Raw genomic sequence first — 27,091 nt, 5'->3', positions numbered from 1 at the left:
CAGCTGGAGCAATGAAGGGATTACAGGAAACCACACATTAAATAAAATGTTCTTTTAATGATCACCCCCCGAATACCCAAAGGCACCAGTCAACACCGTGGACTAATGACCTACAAATTGGTGGGATTCTTACACATTTGTAGCATTACAATATTTTTTCCACAGCTTCAGATGGCACATTAAGAGGAATATTTCATCTGCAACAGCTTTGTCCTGAACGCCCTTCCATGTGATTAATTTAATAGAAAAAGGATCAAACCAAAACTGAGCTCGCTGCCCTCCTTTCTCCAGGTATTTCTGCAGCTCATCTTGAATCCACACCTGTGCAACTCCAAATTTATTCCCAATTTATCACTGTAACTCCTCAAACACCACCCGAATCCCCTCACAGATCCTCCAGGTAACACACGGAGAGGCAACACTCCCATTGAGGACAATTTGCATTTCTTTTATCCATTGCAAAAACCTCTGTAACGTCTCGAGTATAAAGCTCACAAAATACATTTTAAAGGAACTACCATAAAGTATTTGCTTCAAATAGACCTTTTACAATGAAACACAAAATTCAAAGGACATTCTTTTAGGAAAGCACTTGAAACTGTAACACTTAGGTCCTGACAACATTAGATTACTTTAAGCTGTAAACCCTAAGAAGTTTTGTGATTAAATAAAATCAGCATTACAATTTCCAGGCATTATAATCATTGAACAGATTGTAACAACGAGATATAATTATAATGCAAACATGAAGCTCAGGAGACCGGCACTGAGAAAACTCTCAATTCTTTGTAGATTTAGATCTGCACATGATAAAATCAGTAACAACTGGGGAAGAGGTTCCAATATTTCATCCTACACACTGATATCACTGTTTTGCAAGCAGCAGTCAACACATCATTCCCTTTTTAATATTACTTTACAGAGTCATTACAACCTTGAAAAATAAAAACCTCCAGGTCAATTACTGCTGCCAGGTATCAATAGAACATCTGGAAGGAAATAATCTAAACCATCAGGTTTTGTTAATTGCCCCTGTAGGTGTAGATACACGAGATTTTATATATGTAAGGCAAAATAAATTACACATATATGCTTACATATACAAAATCACAGCCTCAACCTTCAGAACTGAACTACCTCTAGGTAAGAAATATAAGACCTTTTTCCATAAATTTGAAGGGTTTATTTTATACCTGAGAGATTGTTGCATATTGATATCATTGTACCTTTGCCTGTAGGTGCTCCCCTAAGTCTTTCCTTTTTCCTGGGGTACAAAGCCCATCGCAGCCAGGTGGACTCTTCCCACCAGCTCCATGGACTTTGGCTGAGCCCTTCCTTCCCCAACCTGGATTAACAGAGAGGTGACAGAATTCAATATATGTTTAAATAAAGTTCTGTACAAGTGCACAGGCTGGTTTATACAAACCCACAGCGAGTTCACCACTCCTGACACTTCCACAGTATCTGATTTCAAAAGAATTTTAGTCCTTTACCCAATGCATGTTTCTACTTGTTGGTTACAGAACACCTTAGTGAAGAATTTTTCCGGGTATTGGATCACTGGCCATGCAAGACATGCTGAAAATGCTCCTTCCTGCCTGACCCGTTCCCTGGTTCCTGAGAAGATCAACCCATTTTTCCACCCAGCAACCAAGGAAACCAGGAGGGGAGGAGTAATAAATCAAAGTGGCAACACTACATTAAGGTCACAGGCCAGTGCAGATGGACTGAGACTTTCCAACTAATCTAGAGAGATCAGGAGCCCCATTCCTCCTGAAATTTAAGGCATTTGGATGCCTGATTCCCACAGATTCCCCAGTCCAGCTCTCAGCTCCTCATCCCTGCAGATCTCAAGCAGTAGCAGGGACATGACCCACGTAAGGCTCTTACAGAATTTCACAGTGCTATTTAACATGGCAAACACCAAACTAAATGTAAAGGTTCCCTTTGTCATCCAGACACTTCAATTAAAACAGAAATAAAAGGAATCCACCATGTCTCACTCCATTTTGCTCCTGTCAGGGGGAATTCCCTAGAAGTGCTTTCATGCAAATATGGTGTTACCACAGCTGATCACAGAGCAATCAGAACTGATGGTTTTTATTAAATATTGTTTAACCAATGGAAAGATCTTAGTGGAAGTGGAATAAAGTGTGCTTTCAGACACCAAATTGGACATACCTGAAAAATCAGTAAAAGTAACAGTACTCTATTTATGAAAGACATCACAAAATGAGTCAGCTTCATTAGCAAACCCTTCTTATGTTGCAGAAATACCAATTTTTTGCACTGTCTTTTACAGAAAAAAGTTGACTTTAGTGATGATGGTCACCAAAGCTGTCTTTGAACAATTCTTTGTTCAAATGTACAGGAATATAATGGGGAAAAGGGAAGCTACATTTCACTGGCAATTGGACTTAGAAAATTAAGAAATGTTTGATTTGAAACAGCACATTTATGGTCCACATTTCTGTGTAAAATAAAGCAAACTCTTGTGCCCAAGTAGAAGAAATTCCCAAGGCCTGACAGCTGTTGTAAATGGATGCAATGCAGCCACTGCTTTGGAGCAGGAGGAGATGAGGATGAACAGTGACAGGGACGACACAACGACACACGAAGTCGATGTAAGAAACTCTACAGCTTGCATTTCCAGTTGCCTGTTCCCATTTTATACCCACACCCCTTCCAAACCTCCTTTTCCCACTAGTCCTTCTTGTTCCATATTTCTTTTCCCATGTTTGGTTTTGGTGAAACCACTTTAGATCCATCTGTCCCAAACCTGCTCATCCTGGAGCAAGCCCTCCGCCCATCACAGCTACAAACACTTTGCAACCTCAGGGCGTTTCCCTTTCCACGTTTCTCTTTCCATAATTCAGGAGTTCTCTGGCACCATTTCCAACATTTCATGGAGCAACTGGCACAGGGAGGCACTTATGTGACATGTTTAAAACTTATCTTTGGTAAACACTCACACACACACAAATGTGTAACTCACGTTTTGCTTCCTGATCGTAAATCCTCATTTGCTACCGGTGGATGTGTGCAGGTATCTAAACACAGACAGGACTTTACCAGTATAAAACAGTTTTTCAAATGCCACTGCCAAGGATTTGTTTTAATTCACCTAAAAATAGCGCAGTCCTGGGCTTCTGGAGTTTTTTCCTGACTCTGTTTGTTGCGCATTAAAGCAGCTCTGATCAATAACAAATTAGCAATAGAAAGTGAGCCTGATCTGCTCAATTTTTACCTCCTTTCTCATTCTCTTGCCTTGGCTTTCAAGACCAATTTAATCAGAACAGTTGTATCCCTTACAGCTTTTGCTATCTGTGAGGCAGATCCTGGGCTCTGATGCTGCCTGACTTGAGCAGCCAAACCCTTCACTGGGATCAGTAGAAATTGCTCTCGGTAGGGGCATTTCCCACTCACCAGTACGAACCAGTACTCTGGGGAGGGGAGTGACCCCGAGTCTCTGACTGACCTGAGGAACGATCCGCAGAGCTCACACCACCACGAGATGACCCATCAATGTGTATTTTCAAAGGTGCTGTAAATAAATGTTCCTAGAACTGCATGGATAAAACCAAGGGATGATGATTGACTTTGATGTACCCAGAGCACTGACCCTTCTAACATCAGGCATTTCTACAAAGAGGTATTTCATTGGCTTCAGTTTTCATTGACACCATTTAAATTTTGCTTAAGAATTTTTTTTTTTTTTAGAACCCAGAACTTAGTGCATTTCATTTTTATAAAATTAGAATAATTTATATCCTTCTCTTTTCATTGCAAAAAAATACAGCCCAAACACACATCAAGGTATAAACACTTCACGAATGACAGATGCTTCACTTATTTCACCTGCTTAATGGTGAGTTAGACATCGATCAACCAAACAACTTTGGCAACTTGCACGAAAATACGTCCTTAACTCAAAAGTGCTGATAAAACTCGCTTTAATGAGGCCTTTATTAAGGAGAGAACTGGAAAGAGAGGAGTGGTGAGTGCTTGGAGGTCGGAGCGTTCCTACACCATCCCGCTCTGTAGCTGTATGTGGAAAGGGTACGGCTGGTAGAACACAGGGGGTTGTCCATGAGCAATGTAGTAGCTGCTGAAGTTTCTGTCACTGATATAGGGAGCAGGCTGATAGTAGCACGTGACATTGGCCGCGTTCGGGATGATGTTTTGTTCTCCGAGCACTTTTAAAGCCAGAATTGTGATCATGTTGAGGGTTTGCCTTCGCTCGTGTCCCATGAGGCAGACTGTGCTCTTGTTCACCACCCCACGCAGGGTCATCAAGTAGTCGTACTTGCTCTTCTCCTCCCCGATGAAGTGGTTGCGCAGGTAGGACTCGATTTTCCTCTGCTGCTCGGCAACGTCGGGAAAATCAATGAAGAACCTGGAACACATGTAACGTTCCAGACATTTAATTTCAGCCTCATCTGCCGGCTTAAAGTCACGGACCAGGAGGTTGCTGTACTTCAGGAGGCCACCTCCTCTGATCTCCTCCGGGTTCCGGGTGGAGATCAGTTTGTATCTCAGGTGGTCCATGGCTTGGTTGAAGTCCCCGTACATGCTCTCGGCGATGACGGTGGGGTGACAGTCCTGTGTCAGGGGCTGGTCTGTGGCTCTGTAGACAGTCAGGATGGAGTCCAGGATGATCTGGAAGGAGTCCACGCTGAACTCAAACTGCCGCCGGAGCGAGCTGACGAACTTCAGCTCCACGTTCTTGCCGCTGTTGTTGGACAGCGAGATGAGGCTCCAGCGGTCGTGGTCAGTGGAGACTTTGACCATCTTCTGCACATAGGCATCCTTCATGGTCTGAGCCGTGATTTTTTGCTTGTTAACACATTTTGGCAAGAAGTCCAATAGGCAATTGAGAACTGCTTCCTTAACGACCTGGAACTCGAGCTCACTGGGAAGTTCCACTCCAAAAATGATGTCCAGGTCCTTGTAACTGGTTCCATTGTGCTTCACCAGGATGTGACTGGCAGTGGAACCGTTCAGACGGATGTCTCTAACCTGGATCTGCTTCTCAATGAGCTGCTCCTTTACCATATGGATTATATCCTTCGGCTTTACTTCCAGGGTCGGAAAATTTCCTCTCCCATGAATAGGTATAGCCTCAGCCAAAACCTGATCCAGGATTTTAATCTGATCCCAGGTGAGATAACTGAATCTGTGGTCCAAGTCCTCAGTCATTGTGATATCAGTTGGCTAAACAGGGAGAAAAAGGAATTACAGACAAATGTTAGAACTTCCTGGAATACGAGAGAGGACATTTCACTTGGTTATACCAAACTTCCTCCCTCAGTGTAGTGACAGAGCTGTTCATTTTACAGAGACACAACCCCAGTTAATGGTCTGAGTCAACCACTGCACTTGTTGCAGGCTTTTAATTGAATCTTAATGTACTTTGGTTTTAATCCTGCTGAGAAGCCATCATGTTATTGTATAACCCATGACTCAAAGTAAATGCAGCAAACCATATAGACCCAGTTTAAAACTACTCAAAGGTTAATAACACGAAATATTTGGTGGTTCTAATGAAACTCCAAATAAATTTCACCGTGAAGAACTAAAAGGAACAAAATGAGCAAATTTGTTCTTTCTGTCCTGCCTAGACATCTCCCTTGATCTTCAGTGACTTGAATACTTAATAGTACTAAAAGACCAGGAAGTTTTTTTGTGAAAAGCAGGAACGATGCAACCTGCTCCCCGTTTATCCAGCCATATGCCTTGGATGAACTTTGGTCTCTGTGGCTCATCTAAACACATGCATCCTTTAATCACTTATGGTTTAAGGACTGGATGTCTGATAACTGTTAAGCTGTTTCCACGATGTTTCTGAGGAAAATATTTCCCTTCTAAGCCATTAACCATGTTTTACATTCATGTATCAATGCTGCAAGTCGTGGTTTGTCAGATCTGGTGAGACAACTCCTTCCAGTCTTGTGGAGAAAGAACCTCAAGAGAACCTGTAAAGAAACACCTATAGAATACATGGGATAAAGCTCAGATTTGGGAACTTCTCAGTTTAAAAGGGTATCTTGCCTTCATAACATCACATCTAGCAAGGAGATGAGACACTCAGGTAGAGTCCAGGGGGGATCTGAACATGTTCAGTGAGGCACCAGCCGGGTGGAAGAAGTGCCTTTGGGAATCTGCCAGCACCCAGAACCTGCTACTGAAACACCCCCGAGTGTTTCTGCAGCCAGATGGCTCAAACATATTCTTTCAGCCAAAGCTCAAGAATAAAAATAAAATAAAATCATACTAAGTAATAACACTACTGAAAAGTCCCCACTGTTGTTTCTTAATCAGTAGTGACTCCATATGTACGTTGTCATACATTCCCCTTCCCTCGCCTTCAGATTCCACATTTTGGAATATTTTAGTAATTTCAAGTAACTTTGTGAGCTGCCAAATAGCTTTGAATATGGCAGAGCTCTATTTCACATACTTCTGCTGGAATTTCAACTCCCATTAAGCTGATCAGGAGCATATGTAATTCCAAGCACCTTCCTGGCCTCATGACAAAGAATGGGACAAACCAGATGTTTGAAGTTGAAGGAATGTTTTAAAAGTTGGCTAAAGCAGGACTGAAGTTGGGAATTTAATTGACAGTGTGAAGGTCTTGGAATCGGTCCCATAGGTCTGGCACAACCACGTAGCTCCTGACATCGTGTACATAGTGCATAATTCCACAGACATAACAGGTATGTTTTCAGGTGTATTCAGAAATATCCACGTTTTTCCTGCAGGCATTTAGAGGACACATTTGAACTGAAAAGCAGAGAAACTGCCATCCACAGCACTGCCTATTTTACATGCTAATGATTTCATCATTAAATTTTCATCAGAATGCCATGCTTATTCCTTTAAAACTATTGCTAAGCATCCTTCAGAGCCTTTATGACAACTCAGTACAAGTTTATCCTAAAAAACAGCTGTTACAGAAATTCTGGAAGTGGGACGACCCTGGGTGGAGGCAGGTTGAAAGGAGGGAGTTTTGTTCAAATGTTTTTGCTGCCATGTTGTCACCTGAATCATTCACAGAATCACAGAATTAAGGTTGGAAAAGACTTCCAAGATCATCAAGTCCAGCTTTTTATACATCAGATTACAGTGGACCAGCCCCAATGATCCCCTAGCAAACTTAGAATTGTCAGAATTGTTGTCTAAGCAGTAGTTTTTATTATGGCATTTGTCTAATATTGCAAAACTTTGACCTTTTTGAGGCTGATGCTGTGATGTAAAAAAAAAAGGGGGAATAGAAAAGGGAATGTTGAAATTCAATCCCCTTTTAGCAGAGGGACCCTCTTCAAACACTTGGAAAGTCAGAAGATGGACGTATCCCTAAATAAGCTTAGAAATCCTTCCTTTATTGCTACATGTTTTTAGGTATTTCAGATGTTATTCCAATATACTGAGGTTTGAAACTGAAACGAGAAGGTAATGTCAGTAAATCTCTCTTTTGTGTTGAAGAGTCGTCCCTCAAAATGTCATTTCTCTGAAGGGATTCCTGGAGAATCTGGGGAGGCTTTGGGAGCTCAGAGTCTCACCATTAATGTTTTATGATAAATATTAAAGAATTCTGTGCTGAAATAACACCTTCAGCTTTGACAAGTGAGGAAAATGTGATAGGAAAAAAACCCAGGAACTCAGTTTTCAAAAATATAATTAATTTGCAGATAAACATAAATAAACATTAGTAGCACTAGTAGTAGTATTTATTATTTACTAATTTTCTACCAGTTTGCAACCCAATACTTTAACCCTGCACTCTCCTAGAAGGATTTTCCCTTGTTCTTTTCCTCAGTCTCTTCTGGCAGCAAGAACAATTCCTAGGCACTTTTATAGTCCTTAGGAACCTGATTTCTCAAAGCAGGGGGAAATTTATTTACTGAGGTGCTCAGGTTAATGCCAGGAGTTATTATTAATGTAATTAACCTCAGTTGCAATACATCAGCAGCAACACTGAGGTTGCAATTAGTCAAAGTGTTGTGTAAAACAAGAGATCCTGGGATGAAGGGAAGGAAACTCCCTGCATGTGACCACAGCACTCAGATGAAGCCAAGTACAAGTGAGTACTGAGCTGGTTAATGGGAAAAGAGGCTGTAAAATCACTTTATTCCTTGGAAACTGGCGCTGTTTGCAATGGAGGGTGATCAGTTTACATGGAAAGAGAGTGATAGGACACAGGAATGGTTTTAAAGTAAAAGAGGAGAGGTTTAGAATAAATTAGGGAGAAATTCTTCCCTGTGAGGGTGGTGAGGCCCTGACACAGGTTCCAGAGAAGCTGTGGCTGCCCCATCCCTGGAAGTGTGCAAGGCCAGGTTGGACAGGGCTTGGAGCAACCTGGGACAGTAGAAGTGGAACTGGAAGCAGGTGATCTTTAAGGTCCCTTCCAACCAAACCATCCTGGGATTCCATGGTCCCTGGATGCAGATACACCTCACCCCAGTGGCACCCCTAATCCCAGCCTTCCTTAAGATTTCCCTGTGGCACCCTGCCAAAGAATTCCATAGGAACACCCCAAAGCATCTCATGGGTTCCACATTCAGGGCTTTCTTGTCCTAAAGTCTGCACGTGGGCAAATGGAAGCTGCACAAACACCACCACCATGGTAGTGAAATTCAAAAGAGGATGTCTCTTTCCACACTTCATTAATATTTGTAATTTACTGAGATTCTCTTAAGTTTTTTTGTTTATGGGATTTAAATGTTACCATAAACTGCAGTAGACCCTGAATCCCACCTGATTAAAGATCTCTGACAGATGAAATGATGAGGAAAAGCAGTTTTCAGGGTGTTTTCTTTTACATACACTGGCTAGAGAAGCACAGAATAAGATGGATCAGACCCAGTCAAGTTTTGTGATATATTATCCTTATTATAAGGTTAGAAAAATATTTCCCTGACTCAACTTCCAACTTGTCCTTGAGTGGTCACCTTCAGCTGATAAAGTGGTCACAATATGGAAAAATGTTTGGATTCTGTTGGATCATTAAACATAATATTGTTAAATTTTATCATTTGTTTTCCTATTGAAATTAGAGGCTCTTAGTTTTCTTTTTGGACCAAGCAGCTCTGAGTTTGGGCTTACAATGATGCTAAAATGTTTCATTAACCACCTCTCAGTACTCCACTATGCATGAGCTTCATCAAAAAAATCCAAGCAGATCTGGCTTTACATCTGAATGAAGCAAATCTGCCATGCTAATGACAGCTTTCATGCTCCCCACAACTTTCATAGAAACAGATACTTACAGTCTAGAGAACAGTCTCATCAAATTTAGCTCATATTTTACTGATAAACTGTTTAGGTTCTTTTTTTATATATTCCATAATGTTGATTCAGTGTGTTTTCAAAGGGTTTGCCATGTGCTGGCATTTTCAGGCAGGATACAGCTGAAATAGTTTTTGTGCAGCTGTGGCAGCTCCATCCTCTTCCCTTTGCTTCTATCTGCTCCCATGTTTTTCTGTTTACAATAAAGGTTGGGAGTACTTAAATGCTCCAATTCTTTCTACTTTGCACTTGAAATCAGTTGTGCATGGACCTTTCACAGATCACAGAATTCCAGAATCACTGAGGCTGGAAAAGCCCTCCAAGACCACCGAGTCCAACCACTGCCCCATCCCCACCTTGTCACCAGCTCAGACACCGAGTGCCACCTCCAGTCCTTCCTTGGACACCTCCAAGGACAGGGACTCCTCCACCTCCCTGGGCAGCCCCTGCCAATACCTGACCACCCTTTCCATGAAGAAATTCCTGCTGCTGTCCAACATGAACCTCCCCTGGCACAGCTTGAGACTTCCCTCATCCTGTCTCCTGTTCCCTGGGAGAAGAGGCTAAAAAGGAGATGTAGCAGAATGTCTTGGGAGCTGCCGCGGTGTCTTTGTTTTGGGGGATCACTTCAGAAACACCCACAGAAACTCTGCCATTCCTCACATCTCTGCACTGGTTTTCCTGCTTACACATGATGTACATCATTAACGATTTCCATGATGTCCTGCTAAAGCTTTATTTTAATTAAGAGATCCATTTCTCCATTAAGCCAGGCATTTAGAAGTATTTTGTTCACTTACTTCAGGACTGCAGCTGGCATAAGCTCCAAAGGCAAGAATGTCAAACGTGGAGGGACTTCCAGTTGTAAATTAAACCCAGACGAGACAAGGAGAAGCAGTAAAGCATCTGGGGAACCTAAATGGGGACATATTTAAATTGGTTTGACAGTGTTTTCCATGAGTTTTTCCTTCCATTAATGTTAATGCACACGGTGGAGGCAGTGTTTATTTATCCTGTTATCAAGAGATAACGCATGAATTGCCATCAGTTTTTCAGGCCAGTTACCATCGAGTTTCCCCGGGATAACAAATGATATCAGCTCTTCCCTGGCAGATAAGGTTGCAAGGTGGGCAAAATGCACTGCAAAGCAGTTGGCTTGGGCTGCACCACAGAATGTCACCTTCAAGGGCACAAAAAGTAAACACAAGAGGAGACTTGATCCACAAAAATGTGTCCTACTTTTTCCACCCAACCCAAGGAACATGGATAATGGCTTTAAGGGAAAGAGGGCAGGGTCAGATGGGATATTGGGAAGGAATTCTTCCCTGTGAGGGTGGGGAGGCCCTGGCACAGGGTGCCCAGAGAAGCTGTGGCTGCCCCTGGATCCCTGGAACTGTCCAAGGCCAGGTTGGATGGGGCTTGGAGCATCCTGAACTATGGCTGTTTCCCTACCCATGGAACAAGATGGGATGTAAGGGTGCTTCCAACCCAAACCATCCCGGGATTATGTTTGTACTGGAATGTTCCAGGATATTGGCTTGATGAGCTGGGAGCTCTCAGGAGGCACAAAATGAGGAGTTTAATTTGGGCACCCACTATGAAATCATAATCCATATTCTGCCATGCTGGATATTTAGGGCTTTTTGGATGTCCCATTTTTCCATCATGATTCATGGTACACTCATTCTTAGCCAGATGGGGATCCCCTGACAGGGCAACATTTTCAAGGGCCCATTTGTTATGACCTGGTATCAGTTCCCACAACACACGAGGCTCCTTCTCACAGGGCCTCCAGTCCAAACAAACCAAGCAGTGTACAGAACATGAGGCCACCAGTATCTCAATTGCTCTAAAATACTTCAATAACTTTTTAAAAATAGCTGGCATATGCAATATTTGGTCTATTTGGGGCTGTGGTCATGCCTGGGAAGTTCCTGCTTTAGGAAAAGATTATTTGTACTACCAAACACATACTATGGACTAAGTCCTGAATAATATTCCCAGCAAAGATGCAAAATTCCAGACTCACCGTGGCAGGACGACTGGAAGCGTGTATTCCAGCGGAGTTAATAGGATGAGTCACTGGATCATTTGGTAGAAATATGAATTGTCATCTTGTCACTGACAGAAACACGAAGCTCCCCGGGAAAGCTGCAGGAAATAAAACCCAACAAACAACCACATTCATTTGGAGATCAATGTTAACCACCAGTCACCTGCTGGACATAATAAATGATGCATTATAGCTTGGCAGTCCTGCAGGTATAACAACAGCCTTTGAAGTCGGAAATTATAAGGTAAAAGTAGTGGAAAAAGCACCAAAGTGCTTATAAAAACTCTGGGTTTCAGGTCATGCTTAATCCTCTGCAAGGATATTAACAAACTTGGCATTTTCCCTACGGGATTTTGAGTGGGAATTTAATATTATTAATAGACATGCAAATTAGCAGGGACGTAGTAGAATCATATAAAATTTAGAATGAATAATAACTCAGCAGAATGAAGTATTATGAATTGTGTAGTGGCTTTAGATTCTTTCTATCAGAGTGTGCAGCTGACAGGAAGGTCTTGTTTCCTGGCACGTGAGGTTGGTTCATTTAGAGTAAGCCCAGGATCCTATTGCTGGAATTTCCATGTTCATTGGCTGGCTGTGCTGGAATGAAATATTTCTGTAAATATTCATCTGCTGTCATAAAGGCACTTTCTTATATTTGTTTCTCATTTCAAACACATGCTGACAGTCCGTATTCTCAGGCTTTCCTTCCAACACCTCCCATTCCAGCACCCCATCCCGCAAAGTTCACAACACCCACTCAAGTTCCCTGACTATCCTAAGCAGGGCCTGTCCACTGGACGGTTTGATATCCACAGGAATTTACTCCTTGCTGAGTTGTGTTCCACAATCTCAGCTTTTATGCTGAAATTATATATGGTTCTTAGGAAACATAATATTGCAAGTATGATTTAAGTGTAAATATCTGCATAACCTGCAGGAAAAGCTGAAATTATAGCCCAAGGAGGTATGGACTGTGTTATTAATTTTTTAGGAATATAATGGATTTTTCCTCCATGCTACAGCAGGCAGATTTTTATCCCTGAAAATGCCATTTTAGTGCTGCCAGAAGCACAGCATTCGCTTTGCTCACCCTGTGAGGACCTGTCTGCTGTGCCAGGGCCTGTCTGCAGCTTTCATTTGCTTTCCAGCTCCTGATGGGCTACTAATTAGCTGGATGCATGTTCCTGACCTGCCCCCAAATCCGTGCACTGATGGCTCACACTGGCAGCTGGAATAAAGGGTTAAGTCTGGCAAGGGCTGAGCTCTGCTCTAAGCCTGGCAGTGAGCAGCCAGTTAGACCCTGATGGCAAAGGAAAGAGTTCTGGGCTGCTTAGATAAAAGACTCTCGGCATGTAGAGTCTGGAAAAGTCAGACAAATCAGTCACTTTGCATAAAAATACAAACTTCTTTTTAACACCGAAATATTGTTATTTCTTTCCGTGCAAGGATGGAAGGTTTAATGGATATATGATATCCATTAATGGATATATCACCATGATAGAACAGATTAACACTGGAGCAGAATTTATGGCTTCCCCTGGTGATATTTAGGGGAAGAAGAGAGAGACCTTTATGGCATTTTTTTTTAGAAGAGGCATTATTATATAACATGTTCATAGAAGCAGCAGCTGAGATTGATGAGCTGCTTTGCCTACGGGGACATTATTCCCAACAGCTGCCTTTTATTGGCTCAGTCACCGCAGGAAAAAGCATCATTTCCTTACTCTACACTCAGGCTTCCCAGGACTTTTTCAGCTGAAGGAGAAACAAAAATAAAAATGACTGTGTCAACAATCACCCTGTGCTTTAAAGAGAGTATTTCCCTGCTCCTGAATGCGGGATGCGAATTGTGGCGACACGCACCAACAAACCCATTCCCAAGCCTTTTCCCCTGGTGTCTCCATGCCTAAGGAGCACAGGACTATTCTGAGATCCAGCAGAGTCCGGGAGATGACGTGGGGCTCTGTGTCCTGGATTTCCCTCTGTCCCACAATCTCCCAGCTGGTCACTCCTTTGGGTGTCCCCACTCCCAGGTTCCACCCCGAGGAATATTGACCCTCAAACCTTCCAGGTTTCCATGTCTCCCATGGGCTTTGGTGGACATGGAGGTTTCTCAGACACCTCGAGAGCCCTCCCAGGGCATTTCATGGTGATGCCCCCCAAAGTGGCAGGAATAAGATCCAAGGATCCAAGAGATTCCTTCCTCCCCCTCTGTGCTGCAGCTTCTCCTGACTGCTCTGCTCAACTCCTCAGACTAATCCCAAAATCTATTTACTCACTCGAGATCCCAGTGACTCAATCCAAAGCTCACTTATCAAAAACTCTCATTATTATGACTAAACTGCAGCAAAAGCAGGCAAGGTAAAAATTGAAACAATCTTTCTTTTCCGTCTTTTAACCATCTTCATAATCATCTCTCCTCTTCAAATGCCAGAGGAAGAGGGATGAGCGATGCCATGTGCCACTGCAGCCCTAATGCTGGGCTGCTTTCAGGGTAAAAAGGGCATTACAAAGTCAAGGCTCTCCTCAGGAACTCTCCAGAACCACTCTCCCCTCATCTACACCAAAGGACAAGCACCAAATATCCCCAAGAACTGCCTTGGTCACTAAACCATGAGAGGATCCTTCACGATGACATTTCTGTCTATTTTGAGAGGGTTCCAACACAACCACATCCACAGAATGCATTTCTCTTTTCCGACTGATCATACCCAAAAACCCTTGCTGGAAGCTGCATTTAGTTCCTTCAGTCAGTGCAGTGTGGGGGTTTTCCCCTCTAAATCAGTAATGATCCACTGGGGTATTGAGGGTGGGTTTTGATGGTTCATCCAGAGTGGATTTGGAGTTTTCCTTGGAAGGAGCGTGAAAGCTGAAAGAAATGCACCCCGAAGGCCTCCCTGCATCACCTGTGCTCTGCTCTGCACATGTTAGAAAAGTGTTTCTGTTAAACAATTATTCTGTTCCACTCCAGGAGTATTTTCATTTCATGGCAGAAGCTGTGAACTCCAGGCCCAGGCTCCAGGTTGATTTGTGAAGCAGTTTAGGATCACTTCAAATAAAGGCTCTTCCTGACTGCAACAGCAAGGGGGGAGTTTAAATTGAATTGGGAAAACTTCTGTATCCTGGAGCAGGCTGGGCTGACACCTCCACAGGAATGGGTCTCACAAGCTACTCAAAGATTACTGCGTCTTCCACTGCTTAATTATATTACTATTTGTGTTTACAATGTTCATATAGAATTCATATTTTTATGAATTAATTTCCATACTTATATTAGAAAGTTACTCTCTGAATACAAAACACAGCAGTGGGATTTCATTTTACAGCCATTTTCCCAATTTTATGAGTTATACTGTAAAAGTGAGGAAAAAGAAATGAATTATTCATTATCTTCAAAGTATTTGCTGCACAAGAGTTTATGTTTAATTTTGCATCAGTGACAGCCTAGATTCCCCTAGAAAATAGTTTTTTGATAAGTGAAATGTTTTCTAGAGTTTTCAGTTAAAAAATCTGCATAACTCTGGTCAAACTGCAGCAGGAAAAAGGATTCTGACTGCAGCATCAGAGCAGGGAACTGCTCCTCTTTTGTGGTGAAGGTAGCATGAAATCTCTGTTGACATTATTACTAAGAGGCAGAGAGGAGATAAAGTGATGATTAAACCCAAGAAAAAGGCCCGGGCCCTGCAGCACAGCTGTGCATTCGTGACTTTTCCATCACTATCAATAATTCATAATGACCATCATGCGCCTGACGACACCAAGTTGGGGAGAAAGACTGAGTCAAGCTTTCACCCAATGTGCAAAAACATCCAACCTGACATCGGATGTCAGGGCGACAGGACCTGCTGGATAAGCAAAGATCCAGCAGACAGGGTAATGGAGAAGAAAATCAGCTGATGTGGACATAAATCAACATCTGCTGTACCCGTTCGTGGTGTTTTATGGAGGAAAACCCTCCTTTTGCTGATACACGCTGAGAGAGAAACAGTTTTTAGAGCTTCTAAAATAACTTGGCTAGAAAAGAACTGAAATGGTGGTTTACCTGTGAGCAATTCTGCAATGTGAGGGAATCATGCTCAATATTATGCTCCAGTTTTGCAGCTGGGTTCTCCCCTGCCATACCACACTAACTCAGCACGGCCATAGGCAATGGCACGTTGCTGATTTCCTGGGGCATCCTAGATTTCCCTACTGATACTTTGAATAATTATTTTTGCATGAGATCATGGTGGCAAAGGGAAAAAGCCAGACTGCACTTTTCAAAATATTTCTATTTTTTTAATGTTTGAATCCAAATGGCATAAATTCATAGAATGCTTTGGGTCAGGAAAGACCTTAAAGCCCATCTAGTGCCACCCCCTGCCATGGGCAGGGACATCTTCCACTGTCCCAGTGGAAAGCTTCCAAGCCCCAATGTCCAACCTGGCCTTGGACACTGCCAGGGATCCAGGGGCAGCCACAGCTTCCCTGGGCACCCTGTGCCAGGGCCTCAGCACCCTCACAGGAAACAATTCCTTCCATATGTTGAAGCTAAATCTCCCATCTTTCAGTTTGAAATTACTACTCCCTGTCCCACCACTACAGTTCCTGATAAAGGAATTGACTGAATAACAATTCAATTCAGCAGGAATTGCTCTGGTGTAAATGGGAGCAGAATTGGCCTGGTCTGTTCATGGCTGAGTATCTGTAAGATAAACCCTGAGCTCACTTCCACTCTCCATGGACCATCCCTCACTCCATACTTTGATGATGAAATTTGACTTGGAATTTGCCTCCAAATCCTCTAACTGTTCATTGACTTTCACCGTTAAACCATGTGGGTTAAACATAGACACATAAGAGAGATATGACATAGAACACATAACTATGTGTTAAATCCATTTTAAAAAATCTATCCCCATATGCAGAGACCATCAACGTACTGAGAACTCAACAAACACTGTCAGCAACCTCAGGATGACCCACCAAGGTCTTCTCAACACAAATGAGGGAGGGAAAGCAGAGCACAAGGTACAAAGATTTCACCCCCTCCTATGCCCAAGCACAGATGGCACAGCCCAAACCCCTCCTGCAGTCTGATCATCAGAGCCCAGAACCAGGAAAGCCACGAAACCACTCTGGATTAGGAGTGTTTTGAAAACATGCGTAGAATTTCATTCCTTCAAGCAGTGTTAATTAATGAATTAATTTCCACTGCCAGCCTAAATGCTGCTTAATTGACTCTCCAAAATAACTCAGTCTCAATGTGATCTTTCAAGGAACTTGGTCTACTTCTGTCTCCCTGATTTATAGTCGATTCATAAATTACGGGACTCTACTGTGTCAGCAGTTACTCCTGAGCTTAAGCAGGAGTTCAAGCCCTGATCTACAGGGCAGGAATTTAGGGTCAGGCTTTTGCTCTCAGGGGGCAACATGTCTCTGTGGCAGCTGAATCATTCTAGAGCACACAGTCCTTACACAGCCCTGTGTGTCTGGTGCCTAATGAGGCAACAAAACTAAATTTACTGTAAAGTTATGCCTGGGATGCACAACTGGGCTGGGAGGGTGTGCAGGCAGCACTGCCCTGAGGTCAAAGGTCTGCAGCACTGCAAATTAAAGGAATTATTGGTGCCCCCTTTGAACTAAGCTGTGGGAATGCCAGATGGATAAGACAGAAGGAGCAGAAGGTATAATGCAGACTGCTATTCTCCCTCCACGCATCAAGCCCGTATTCCCAAGTCCTGGACGCTGCAGGCACAGCACACAGAGGATGAAAGGGCACAGGGATTGTTTTTAACATTTCTGAATGGGACAGACACATCACATCTGTGTCTAGAGCTTAAGGAGAAGTCAGGAGCACGAAGCGTGGGAGAGTCCCTGCTCTGGAGTCACTGTCATTTATTATTCATCCCTCGGCCTTTAGCGGAGAATTCGGCACATCCCCATTCATTCCCACCTGGCTGCTTTTCATGGGAGGCACGAACAGGCTGTTACTGTTAAGGCAGCACACGGAACACAACGTGTGTGAGCCTGCAGAGCCCACCCTCCTCTTTCCGAGGGAACAATTAATGTTATTACAGATTTGCAGTGGCTTAAAGATGTATCAGAGATGCCTGTGAGAGAAGGCAGGGAGCACAGGAGAGTGATTCCTGGCTGGGAAGACACAGAATTCCAGCCCCAAGTTGCTGGAAAGCAGTTTTGCTTTGCATGCAGGCACTTCCGAATAGTTTAGGGCACAGAATCGCAGCTTGCAGTCACTGTCACTTCACTGTCACTGTCACCTCCAGGCTGTGACCTCCCCCAAAACACGGATGGTCCTTGCAGAATACACAGAAAAGGCCTCAGCTACCAGGGCTGTCATCATCTAAGTGGGATGACAGAGCTTCTGACAGCGAGTAAGTAATGCCACGCTCCCACTACTGCTATACTATGAATGTGGCGAGGCAGGGCTTGCCCAAATCCAGGGAGCTTTTAGGATTCATGCAAAGGAACGCCCGTAGTGAGACGGAGCTCACGTGCAGCCAGACACACACAGCCCCCTCCAGCACCGCCGCGCCGCCAAACCGCCCTTTTTACAAGTTCACCCGATAAGTCTCTAAGGAAAACGCCTTACGGAGAGAGAAGGAAAAGGCCCGAGCCGAGCCGAGCGCTCCGGGCTTGGCCAAGTTTTTTAACCGAGCCCAACCGCTCCCGCAACGGCCCCGCCCGGCCCAACCCCGCGGGCACCCGCGACCCGCCGGCCCTGCGGGCTGGGCGCTGTGGAAACACTCACTCGCCATGCGGGGGACACCCGTTCACCGAGCGGCTGTGGGGGACACTCACTCACCGAGCGGCTGTGGGAGCACTCAGTCACCAAGGGGCTGCGGGGGACACGCTCCGTGCGAGTGTGCGGACACTCAAGTCACCGTGCGGGTGTGGGGGCTCTCACGCACCGAGCGGGTGCGGGGACACTCACTCCCCGTGCGGCGGACACGCAGCGAGCGGGTGGGGGGACCCTCACTCACCGTGTGGGCACACTCACGGAGCGGGTGTAAGGGACACTCACCGTGCAGCCGCCCCGTGTGGTGCCCGCGCCGCGCCGGGGCCGCCGCTGTCCGCGGCCGCGCTGGTGCTGAAGGGGCCGCCCCGCCCCGCGCCCGCCCCCGCCCGCCCCCGCGGAGCGCAGCGCGGCCGCCATGGCAACGCCGCTGAGGGGGCCGCGCCCGCCGCCGCCCGGCCGGGCCCGCCGGCACCGCCGGGACCCCCGGCACCACTGTCACAGCCGGTACCCCCGGCACAGTCCGGACCCCCGGCACAGCCGGTACCCCCGGCACCACTGTCACAGCCGGTACCCCCGGCACAGTCGGTACCCCCGGCACAGCCGGTACCCCCGGCACCACTGTCACAGTCGGTATCCCCGGCACAGCCGGTACCGCCGGCACACCCGCAGCCCCGGCACACCCGCAGCCCCGGCTCGGAGGGTCCGCACACCGGCACCGCGGCCGTGCTCTGCCCCGCGGTCACACCGAGAGGACACGGCCACCATCGCCTCGTCCACCTCCCCTGCCACACACTCCCCGTGGAGGGCACAGAACTGTGGAAGCATGGACTCAAGGAATCATAAAATCAGGGAATTGTTTTGGTTGGAAAAGCCCCCTAAGGCCACCGAGAGACCTCAGTGCTGCCAAACCCACCACGAACCCGTGTCCCCAAGTGCCACATCTACATGGCTGCTAAATCCCTCCAGGGACGGGGACTGAGCTCCAGGAGCACTTGGACAACGCTCTCAGGCACAGGGTTGGATTGTTGGGATGTCTGTGCAGGGCCAGGAGCTGGACTTGATGATCTTGATGGTCCCTTCCAACTCAGCATATTCTATGCTTCTGTGATTTCACCACTGCCCTGGGCAGTCCATTCCAATGCTTTAAGAACCCTTACCATGAAGAATTTTTTCCTAATATCCAACCTGACCCTCCCCTGGTGCAATGTGAGGTCCTGTCAGCCCGTGGAAAGAAGGTCCCACTGACTTGGTGGAAAGCATTTTTGTCCTGGTGATCCAGTTCTCAGATCACTAAACCCAAGAAAAGTGAAAACTAAACTTGTTTGGTTTCAAGGTCCTTCCTGCACAAATAGTCTGTGGGTTTGGCCTCACTATTTCATAAAATCATTGAATGGTTTGGGTTGGAAGGGATTTTAAAGACCATTGTCCCACTCCCTGCCATGGGCAGAGATACCTTCCACCATCCCAGGTTGCTCCAAGCCCAATCCACCCTGGCCTTGGACACTTCCAGGGATGGGACAGCCACAGCTTCTGTGGGCAAGACACAATTACACAGGATGTAATTGCCAAGGAAATCTATGTTTCAGAAGCGCAAATAGAAGGATTAAGATGATTGAGGGGAAATCAGTGATGTGAGCACCAGCACCTCCAGTTTGGCCACTCAATCCCCCAATTTCTGCCTCACCTGCAGCCCCACCCTTCCCAGAGTGGAAAAGTGCTTGGCAGCTGTGTGATCCTCAGCTCTGGAACCAGGATCTCCTCCAGCGTGGCTCTGCTCAGAGATGGTCCTGCTGTAAACATTCCATATGCTCTTCCCTGTACAAGGCATGATGTCATAGACTCAGTTCAGCTCTAAAGACCCAATTTAAAAACCAGGCTTTCCAACGTGAGCTTCTAAAATTTATTATCTTTGATCAATTACTTCACTGGGTGAATGGGATAAAGCCCGGCATGAGATGAGGTTACGGCATTTGTGCCATTTTTGGTAATTTCCATTCCACTGTGACACTGAATACCTTTGCTGCTGTACAAGGCTTAAGTTTGCTTAAACACAGACCTAAAATGAGAGAGAATTTACTTAACTGTTCTGAGAAAATATGCCAAATGGGTAAGCCATGATTAGTTTTGAAAAAAAGTGCAGATTTAGTAGTACAGTGACTCATAACAATGAGCAAAAAAAAAGGACATGAAAGTATTTTAAACTGCATTTTATCATAGGGAAATATAAAATCACCTTAAATAGCTGTGTCTGTACTTGACCTTCCAGCACCCAGGTACTGCTAGGCTGGCTCTTGGGTATTACGCCAAAGCAGGATTTTAACCTTTTCTCCTAAAAGAATCCACAGCAAGGAAATATGACCCTTGTTGAACATAAAAATCCCCAGACCAGCTGTTATTCTTTAGGGCCCTTAAAAACATCTTTCCTCTTAGGAATAGTTTTATGATGGAGCAATTGCAGCGATTACAAAGCACTTGACAATTAAAGAATCCCACTCCCGAGACGACTTCATTTTATGTCATTAAGTCAGTTTATAATATTTTATATTCCTAGCTCTGAAAAGCACTTATATTTCAATTACTTTATATTATTATACTAGTTTATTATTTCTTTTCTTTGTTTATTATTATTATATTAATTTCTATTCCTAGTTCAGAAGTTAGGGAAAAGAGGTGAGGAGACATTTGAAAGCCTCACAAATTCCAAACACAAACCAAATCTCAGTCCCCAAAAGTCTCTTTTCCAGTTGCCTGGTCCTGGGCCACCAGAGCCAAGCTGGAGGGAGCCCAGTGGCCCTGGACAGGCAGCATTGCTGGAGAGAGGAACACGATGGAAGCTGCACACTCAGCCTGTGACAGGATGAAGCCCATGGTTTGCCCAGCCATTGTATGTAGCTATTGAATGATTAATTGGGCAAATTAATTAGTTAATGGTCCTCCTGCACTTCGTAAACAGTGAATTACTTAGGAAAAGATACATATGTTTCCTTTTTTTTTTCACTTTTATCACTAGGAAGTTGCAGTACCATGGCACAGCTGGGCAATGGAATAGTGTTCAGTACACCGAGAATAGCTCGTGTTCAATGGGTGATGAATGCAGTTTAATGTCAGGGAGAGCTGGATTCTCTTGGAATTATGCCTTTACCTCTTTGCACATTTTCAGGGAGGCAGATGTAAAAATGTGCCATGGTGATGTCAGCAGGCTGCTGGGACTGGCCACAGGCAGGCAGGTCAGGAATGCCACCGCAGAGCTGACAGCACCACGTTCTCCGTGTGGAAAAGTGACAGGAGATTGGGTGAAGGACAAGGACATCTCTCTGATGACATCCCCGGGCCACTGAGGTTGCTGGAACTTCTGCTCCTGAGTTCAGTAAAGCCAGGATTTCACCCAGCTCCCTTTGTTTGGTTTGGAAATGAGGATTTTAAAGGCCGCCCCTGAGGCCAGGTCTCCTGCGGTGATGTACAAGAAACACTCCCTAAACCTGGACACTTGCTGCCTCCTCCTGCTTTGGCCCTAATTCCAGAAAGCACTCAATATACCCATAAATACATTTCTCACAGGCAAAGCTCTTGAGCAAACACCTCGTTTAAAGATTTGCTTATCTCTAATTCCTTGGTGAAGAAGTAAGGTATTACTCCAAAGGAGTAAAAAGGGATAATCAAGCTGTAAATCCTCACAGTTTCTATCATTTATAACCAGAGCTTAGTCATCTTTTGACCAGTGACGCACAGCACTGATTTCTTGCTGAATAAAACTGTAGAGGCACAGCCAGTTTTTCACAGACTTTGGAACCGTGCCCTTTATGGGGTTTTATGAATGCAGAGCTCAAGGTCCATAGTATGCCATGGAGAACCTAATGCAAGGTCATGTTTTGCTGGAATAACAGCGCCTAAATCCTCCACAGCAACGATGGGGTCCAGCCCTACCTGGAGATTTTATCAAATTTCACAGGGATTTGGCTGTGCAGAACAAGTTCAAACTGTGAGAGCAATAAAAGCAGTTGTAAAAGGCTGAAGACTGGAACTGTAAAGGTCAGAGCCTGATCTGCACTCCCCCAGTTCTCACGTGTATTTAGATCTGAGATACCCTGTGCATTTAGCTCAGCACTCTGCAGTTCAGCAAGGTGGAAGGAAATATCTTTACCTTTGGAAAATTCCATCACAGGGCTATGTTTTCCTTCTAAAACTCCAGAATTTCAAGTTCATGAATGATGCTTATTCTGTCTCAAAGGAAATCACCTCAGAAAAAACATTCCTCGTGGCTTTAACTTTAGGCACATGCTTCTGAACCAACATGGGGGTGGGTAAATGTGCATTTCCCAGGTGAACTGGACATTCATTTTTACACACGTACACACACAAAGAGAACAGAACCATGAGAAATTTTCCTTTCCAGCCTGCCAGAGTGAAGCCAGATTGCACATAGGACTCTCAGAGCACTGTAAACTCTTCCTCTCGTCCCCAGGCACCTTGCATTGAATGCTCGGCCAGGATCTGGAAGGAATTTATATTCAATTTAGTAGCCACTGAGTGAAAGTACTGAGAGCTCCTTGCTGTGCACATTTCTCTTAAAGAAAGTCCCAGAAGTCCATTGAGGTCAGGGGTTTTATAGCGCCCACTCCCTTTTATGGAGTTTTACTCTTAAATGTGAAGAGATTTGTTAAGTTTTTGTATTGCCTCAACCTAGAAGTGAAGAATATTTTGATTCATCCAAAGAAACTCTCTGAAGGCAATCAATGCTCAGGATGAAAATGAATCAAAACAATCAACCCCCTGAGATTAGTCAGAATTAGTTCTTTTCCTGTACTGGTCTGTATGAAATAATTTCTTGACCTTTGACCAGGGAGGAAAAATTTAAAAAGCACAAAATAAGCTATAAAAATGACCATTAAAAATTTCCTCAGGAAATCTATTTAAATGCTGATGTCATTTTCTCCAGTCACCACTTCAATTTTACTCTGTGTTAAACCAGAAAGGCACCGCCAGAGTCAAGAGGAGGGGATGGTTTGTCCAGGCAACAGCAGGAACATGGGAGACACATCCAAGGGGAAATCCACGTGCAAAGGCTGCCAGGAAGACGCTTTTGCAAGATGAAAGAACAACCTGAGGAAAGAGGTGTCTCCCTAGTCTGGAATTTGAGGTGGATCCTGAGGCTTGAAGCACAGAATGGTGTGGGTTGGAAGGAACCTTGAAGATCTTCTCGTTCCAACCCCTCTACCACAGGCGTTCAGCAAGCCTTGCTGCAGATGTCCAGGTTTGGAGAAGCTCATGGGAGTGTCAAATTTAAACAGAGGTTTAACATTCCAACAGGTGAGAGGCTGCAGAAAATCCACTTGGGATCATAACTCTATAAATGGAGGGAAGAAGAGGCCTTTAACTCAAGGCACTGAGTGGTGAGTGCCAGTTTGTTGGAAGGCCAAGGGAAACAGATCTGGTTTCTCACAAATCTGGTTATTCTTCCAAAAATACTCTGCAGGAACATGAGATGCTACTGGGAACACACGTAGTGCAGCACAGGGCTCAGCAAAGCATGGTAACCTAATTTCCGTGTTACATGAAAGAAGAAAACCCTGACTCATATTTTATGAAAATTGTAATGGTGAATCAGCAAATTACTTCTGTTTATCTCCTCCAACGTCAGCACGCTGAAGTCTGGAGCAACTTGAACTAATCCCAGGGCACTTGCAAATAGAATATATTCAGGCCAGCTGAAGCTGGGCTAAATGGGAACAAGCAGGAATTCGTCATCAACGGACAGCTGGGAAGCTCAGAAAATGCTATTTCCTGCCTGTCCAGTCTGAAGGAAAGACGAGGTCTGTGTGTGCCCTTCACCTCTGACTCCTGTATCAGATCCCACATAAAAATGTTTACACTTCAGACATGTGTGGCTGTTATAACAAGATGTCCCTGGATGGCAAATGCTGGTGGCTTTATGTATGTGCCTGTTTACACATATCCCTGTGGTGGTAGGAAGAAAATAAAACTGCACAGAAATCTATAACCTGATCTGGTTTGTTTAGCTGCTAATCCAATCTTCTCTCCTAGTAGAGCTCCAATAATTTGATTGTGTTGTGTAGGGCACTCTGGAGCACCTGAGGGATGAGAGTGAAATACTGTAGATGAGCAGAGAAACTGCTGAAATGCCTTCCTGCATCAGTGCTCCAAGTATGTCATGAGATTGCTGCTGCTCACCCTCAGACCCAGGTGAGGACACATAAATCCATGAAGCATTCCATAGGTGTTTTTGTCAAGCATCAGAATGGAGCTGCCCAGGGAGGTGGCGGAGTCCCCCTCCCTGGAGGTGCTCAGGGAATGGCTGGAGGTGGCACTCAGTGCTCTGGGCTGGTGACAAGGTGGGGATGGGTCACAGGCTGGACTCGATGACATTGGATGTCTTTTCCTACCTTAATGATCCTGTGATTCTGTGATCTCCTGCTCCAGGGCTCTTCCAGCAATCCCAAGCTGTTGAGGGGAGCACAGGGAGCACAGCAGCACCGTGTCCCTCCTGAGGGGCTGTTCCCACAGCCGGGACTGCTCTGCTGCCTGGACCAGGCACTTTGGCTCCCACTGGAAGCAGCGACATCCCCGATGGGGTCACACCTGGCTGCACATCCTCCTGCAGGTTTGTTGCATCATTGGTGCTGTAACAGCATTAACTACCTGTAAATTCCCATTATCCCCCTCTCCCCCTCGTGAGGAAGTTGAAACTGTGATGAGTCTCCCCTCAGTGTCCTCTTCTCCAGTTGAGCAGACCAAGTGACCTCAGCCACGCCTCAAGACCCTTCACCATCTTTTTTGCCTCCTTTGGATGCTCTCTAATAGTTTAATGTCTTTCTTACACTGTGATCCAAAACTTTCCCCAGGACTGGAGGTGAGGCCGCTGCAGTGCAGAACAGAGCAGGACAATCCCCTCCCTCTCCCGGGTGTCCCCCAGGACAGGGATGTCCCTCCTGCTGACTCAGATCCAACTTCCCATCGACCCGGACCCCCAGGGAAAAGAGACGAGCTGGCCCCTGCCCTCCAGAGGGGGCAGAGGCCGGTGGTGGCACTGGCGGTGGCACTGGCGGTGGCACAGGTGGTGGTGGCACTGGTGTCCCAGTGAGTGTTCCGTGCCGGAGCCCGAGGGCCAGACCCGCAGCTGGGACTGACCTCAGCGTGACGCCAGCAGCGCTGAGTCACCGGGACAGGCGGAACAACGGGAGTAGTTTGCACATTTGCAAAGTGGGAACGGCTTAGATCAGACTGGATGGGATTGTTAAGGGAGAAGCAGCAAGGCTCTGCAGTGGGATTCATGGGCTACAAGGAACTGTTTCATGGGCTTTGTATGAAAGGAGCTGTAGTGGAGCCTGGTATTATTATTTACTGTGTTGTGCAATATTGCAGCAATGCCAAAGAATGACAAATCCAGAGCAATTCCTTTAGAGAATCTGATAAATACTGCACTGAGAGGAAGGATTTGTTTTGATTATCATTGAGAAAACATGTTTTAAGCACTCGGCACAGCTCAGACAGCCCTGGCAGCAGAAATCTGAATCCCTGGAGCACAGAGCAGTCACGTAGGCTCCTGGTGGTTCCCTGTCACATGATTTCAGCTGGGAAAAAAGGGGGGAAATCCCCTAAAAGTACTGTGGAGGATTATTTATTAAGTGCCCCAAAATAAAATGCAACAAAAGGTAAAGCAAGGACATAAAAATACTGTTTTAATTTGAAAAAAAAAAAATTGCTATTCCAAATAAAAGCTTTTGTAGTCTCTGTGCGCCTTTGGAGGTCCTTGTCTTCCTCCACGGTTGGGCTGAGTTTAACCACAGCTACACAACCCCAAGTAGTGGCAGAGCCACTCCTGGCTGTTGTATTGATTTATTATTGAAAGGAGGTAAATTTTTAAAAATAAATAATTTTGATTTTTTATCTTCATGCTGGTTCTTTTAACTGCTTCTCTCCACTAGACATTTTCCAGAAGAAAAATCACTTCCCTGTCACATTAACTAAGTTTAATTTTCTCCTTAAATCTGTCCCAGCTTCTCATTTGCTTAGTGGTTGACAGAGTATTTTCAAAGGCTAAATATTAATCTATTTAAGAACAGAAAGGAAGCATTTTGGGGGGGAAAAATAAAGTTTCACATCTTTTTCAGACCTAACGGTCTGTTTTCCTCAATCTGTTTTGATTTGAGTGAAACCCCACATCCCTATTTTAAATTGCACATCCACAAACCATTGCAGAACACAACCAGTACAGCTCAGTAGAAGGTTGTGCCAGTGCTCCTGGCAGAGATAAGCTGGAAATGAAGCTTATTCAGGAAATTCATAGTAACAGAACAGGGAAAAAAACTTATTAGTAAAAATAAATGAGCCCAGTGATGTAGAGCCCTTTGGTTTTCCCTGTCCTACTGCCTTTCAAAAAGACCTAACTTAGATTTACACCAATTTTTTCTGAAAATGACACAATCTGGGGGACCTCAGAGGTGGAGATTCAGATCATTAATGCTGCTATTGGAGAATTAAATGGTTTTATTGAACTGATTCTTTCATGCCCTCTGGCTGCTGCCTTTCAGATCCTGGCAGGTTTGCTCTGGATTCCTAAACACTTCATCCTGGGCTTTACAGTCCTGTCTGTATTCATTGTTCCACAAAGAGTCAGGAGAAATCTCTCTGCTGCTTCAGATAAATAATGCCCATGGTGGAAGAAGCTTTCTTTCCATGAAACTTTGAAGGAGATGGCAACATTTCAAAGGACAGCCAGAAGGTTTTAAAGGCAATGATGTTTAAAGAACACGAAATATGACTAAGAGGAGTTTTTTATGAAAAAAAAATGATTAAACATTAAAAAAAATCTGGAAATGAGCTTTTTCTAAAACATTAATTATTGGACTCTCGTTTCCTGGAAAATTCCGTCATTTCTGGTGGGCACTCTAAATGGGAACAATATTTGGTGAATTTTCTGTGCAACAGAAACTCTGTTTTGTCCACTTTCAGTGGTGTCTTTTAGGTGGAACTGTTAGAGACGTGTCTCT

At 44.8% G+C, this 27,091-nt stretch overlaps 1 protein-coding gene across 4 annotated transcripts; it reads right to left on the bottom strand.

Annotated features, from left to right (window-relative positions):
• Window positions 1-37: 37 nt before the first annotated feature.
• TENT5D (terminal nucleotidyltransferase 5D) lies at window positions 38-19,863 on the bottom strand. 4 transcript variants are annotated; one of them, XM_010402737.4, is made up of 4 exons: window positions 19,768-19,863; window positions 11,318-11,439; window positions 10,089-10,203; window positions 38-5,214 (listed from the first exon to the last, which is right to left on the bottom strand). In XM_010402737.4, exon 4 carries the CDS (start codon window positions 5,197-5,199, stop codon window positions 4,024-4,026), a length of 1,176 nt encoding a protein of 391 aa, XP_010401039.1. In that variant the 5' UTR covers window positions 5,200-5,214; window positions 10,089-10,203; window positions 11,318-11,439; window positions 19,768-19,863; the 3' UTR covers window positions 38-4,023. The 4 variants fall into 4 exon arrangements, with proteins under 4 accessions (XP_010401039.1, XP_039428270.1, XP_039428272.1 ...); XM_039572336.1 differs by lacking the exon at window positions 19,768-19,863 and adding an exon at window positions 18,369-18,424; XM_039572338.1 differs by lacking the exon at window positions 19,768-19,863 and adding an exon at window positions 18,150-18,344.
• Window positions 19,864-27,091: the final 7,228 nt, after the last annotated feature.

Source organism: Corvus cornix, chromosome 4A (genome assembly GCF_000738735.6).
Source record: "Corvus cornix cornix isolate S_Up_H32 chromosome 4A, ASM73873v5, whole genome shotgun sequence".
Lineage (NCBI taxonomy): Eukaryota > Metazoa > Chordata > Aves > Passeriformes > Corvidae > Corvus > Corvus cornix.
Note: the sequence above shows the minus strand (reverse complement) of the source record. Positions and strands in the feature narration are given on the sequence as shown.

Coding starts and splice junctions, on each gene's coding strand:
- TENT5D (XM_010402737.4), bottom strand. CDS start 5,199: ATGACTGAGGACTTGGACCACAGATTCAGTTATCTCACCTGGGATCAG.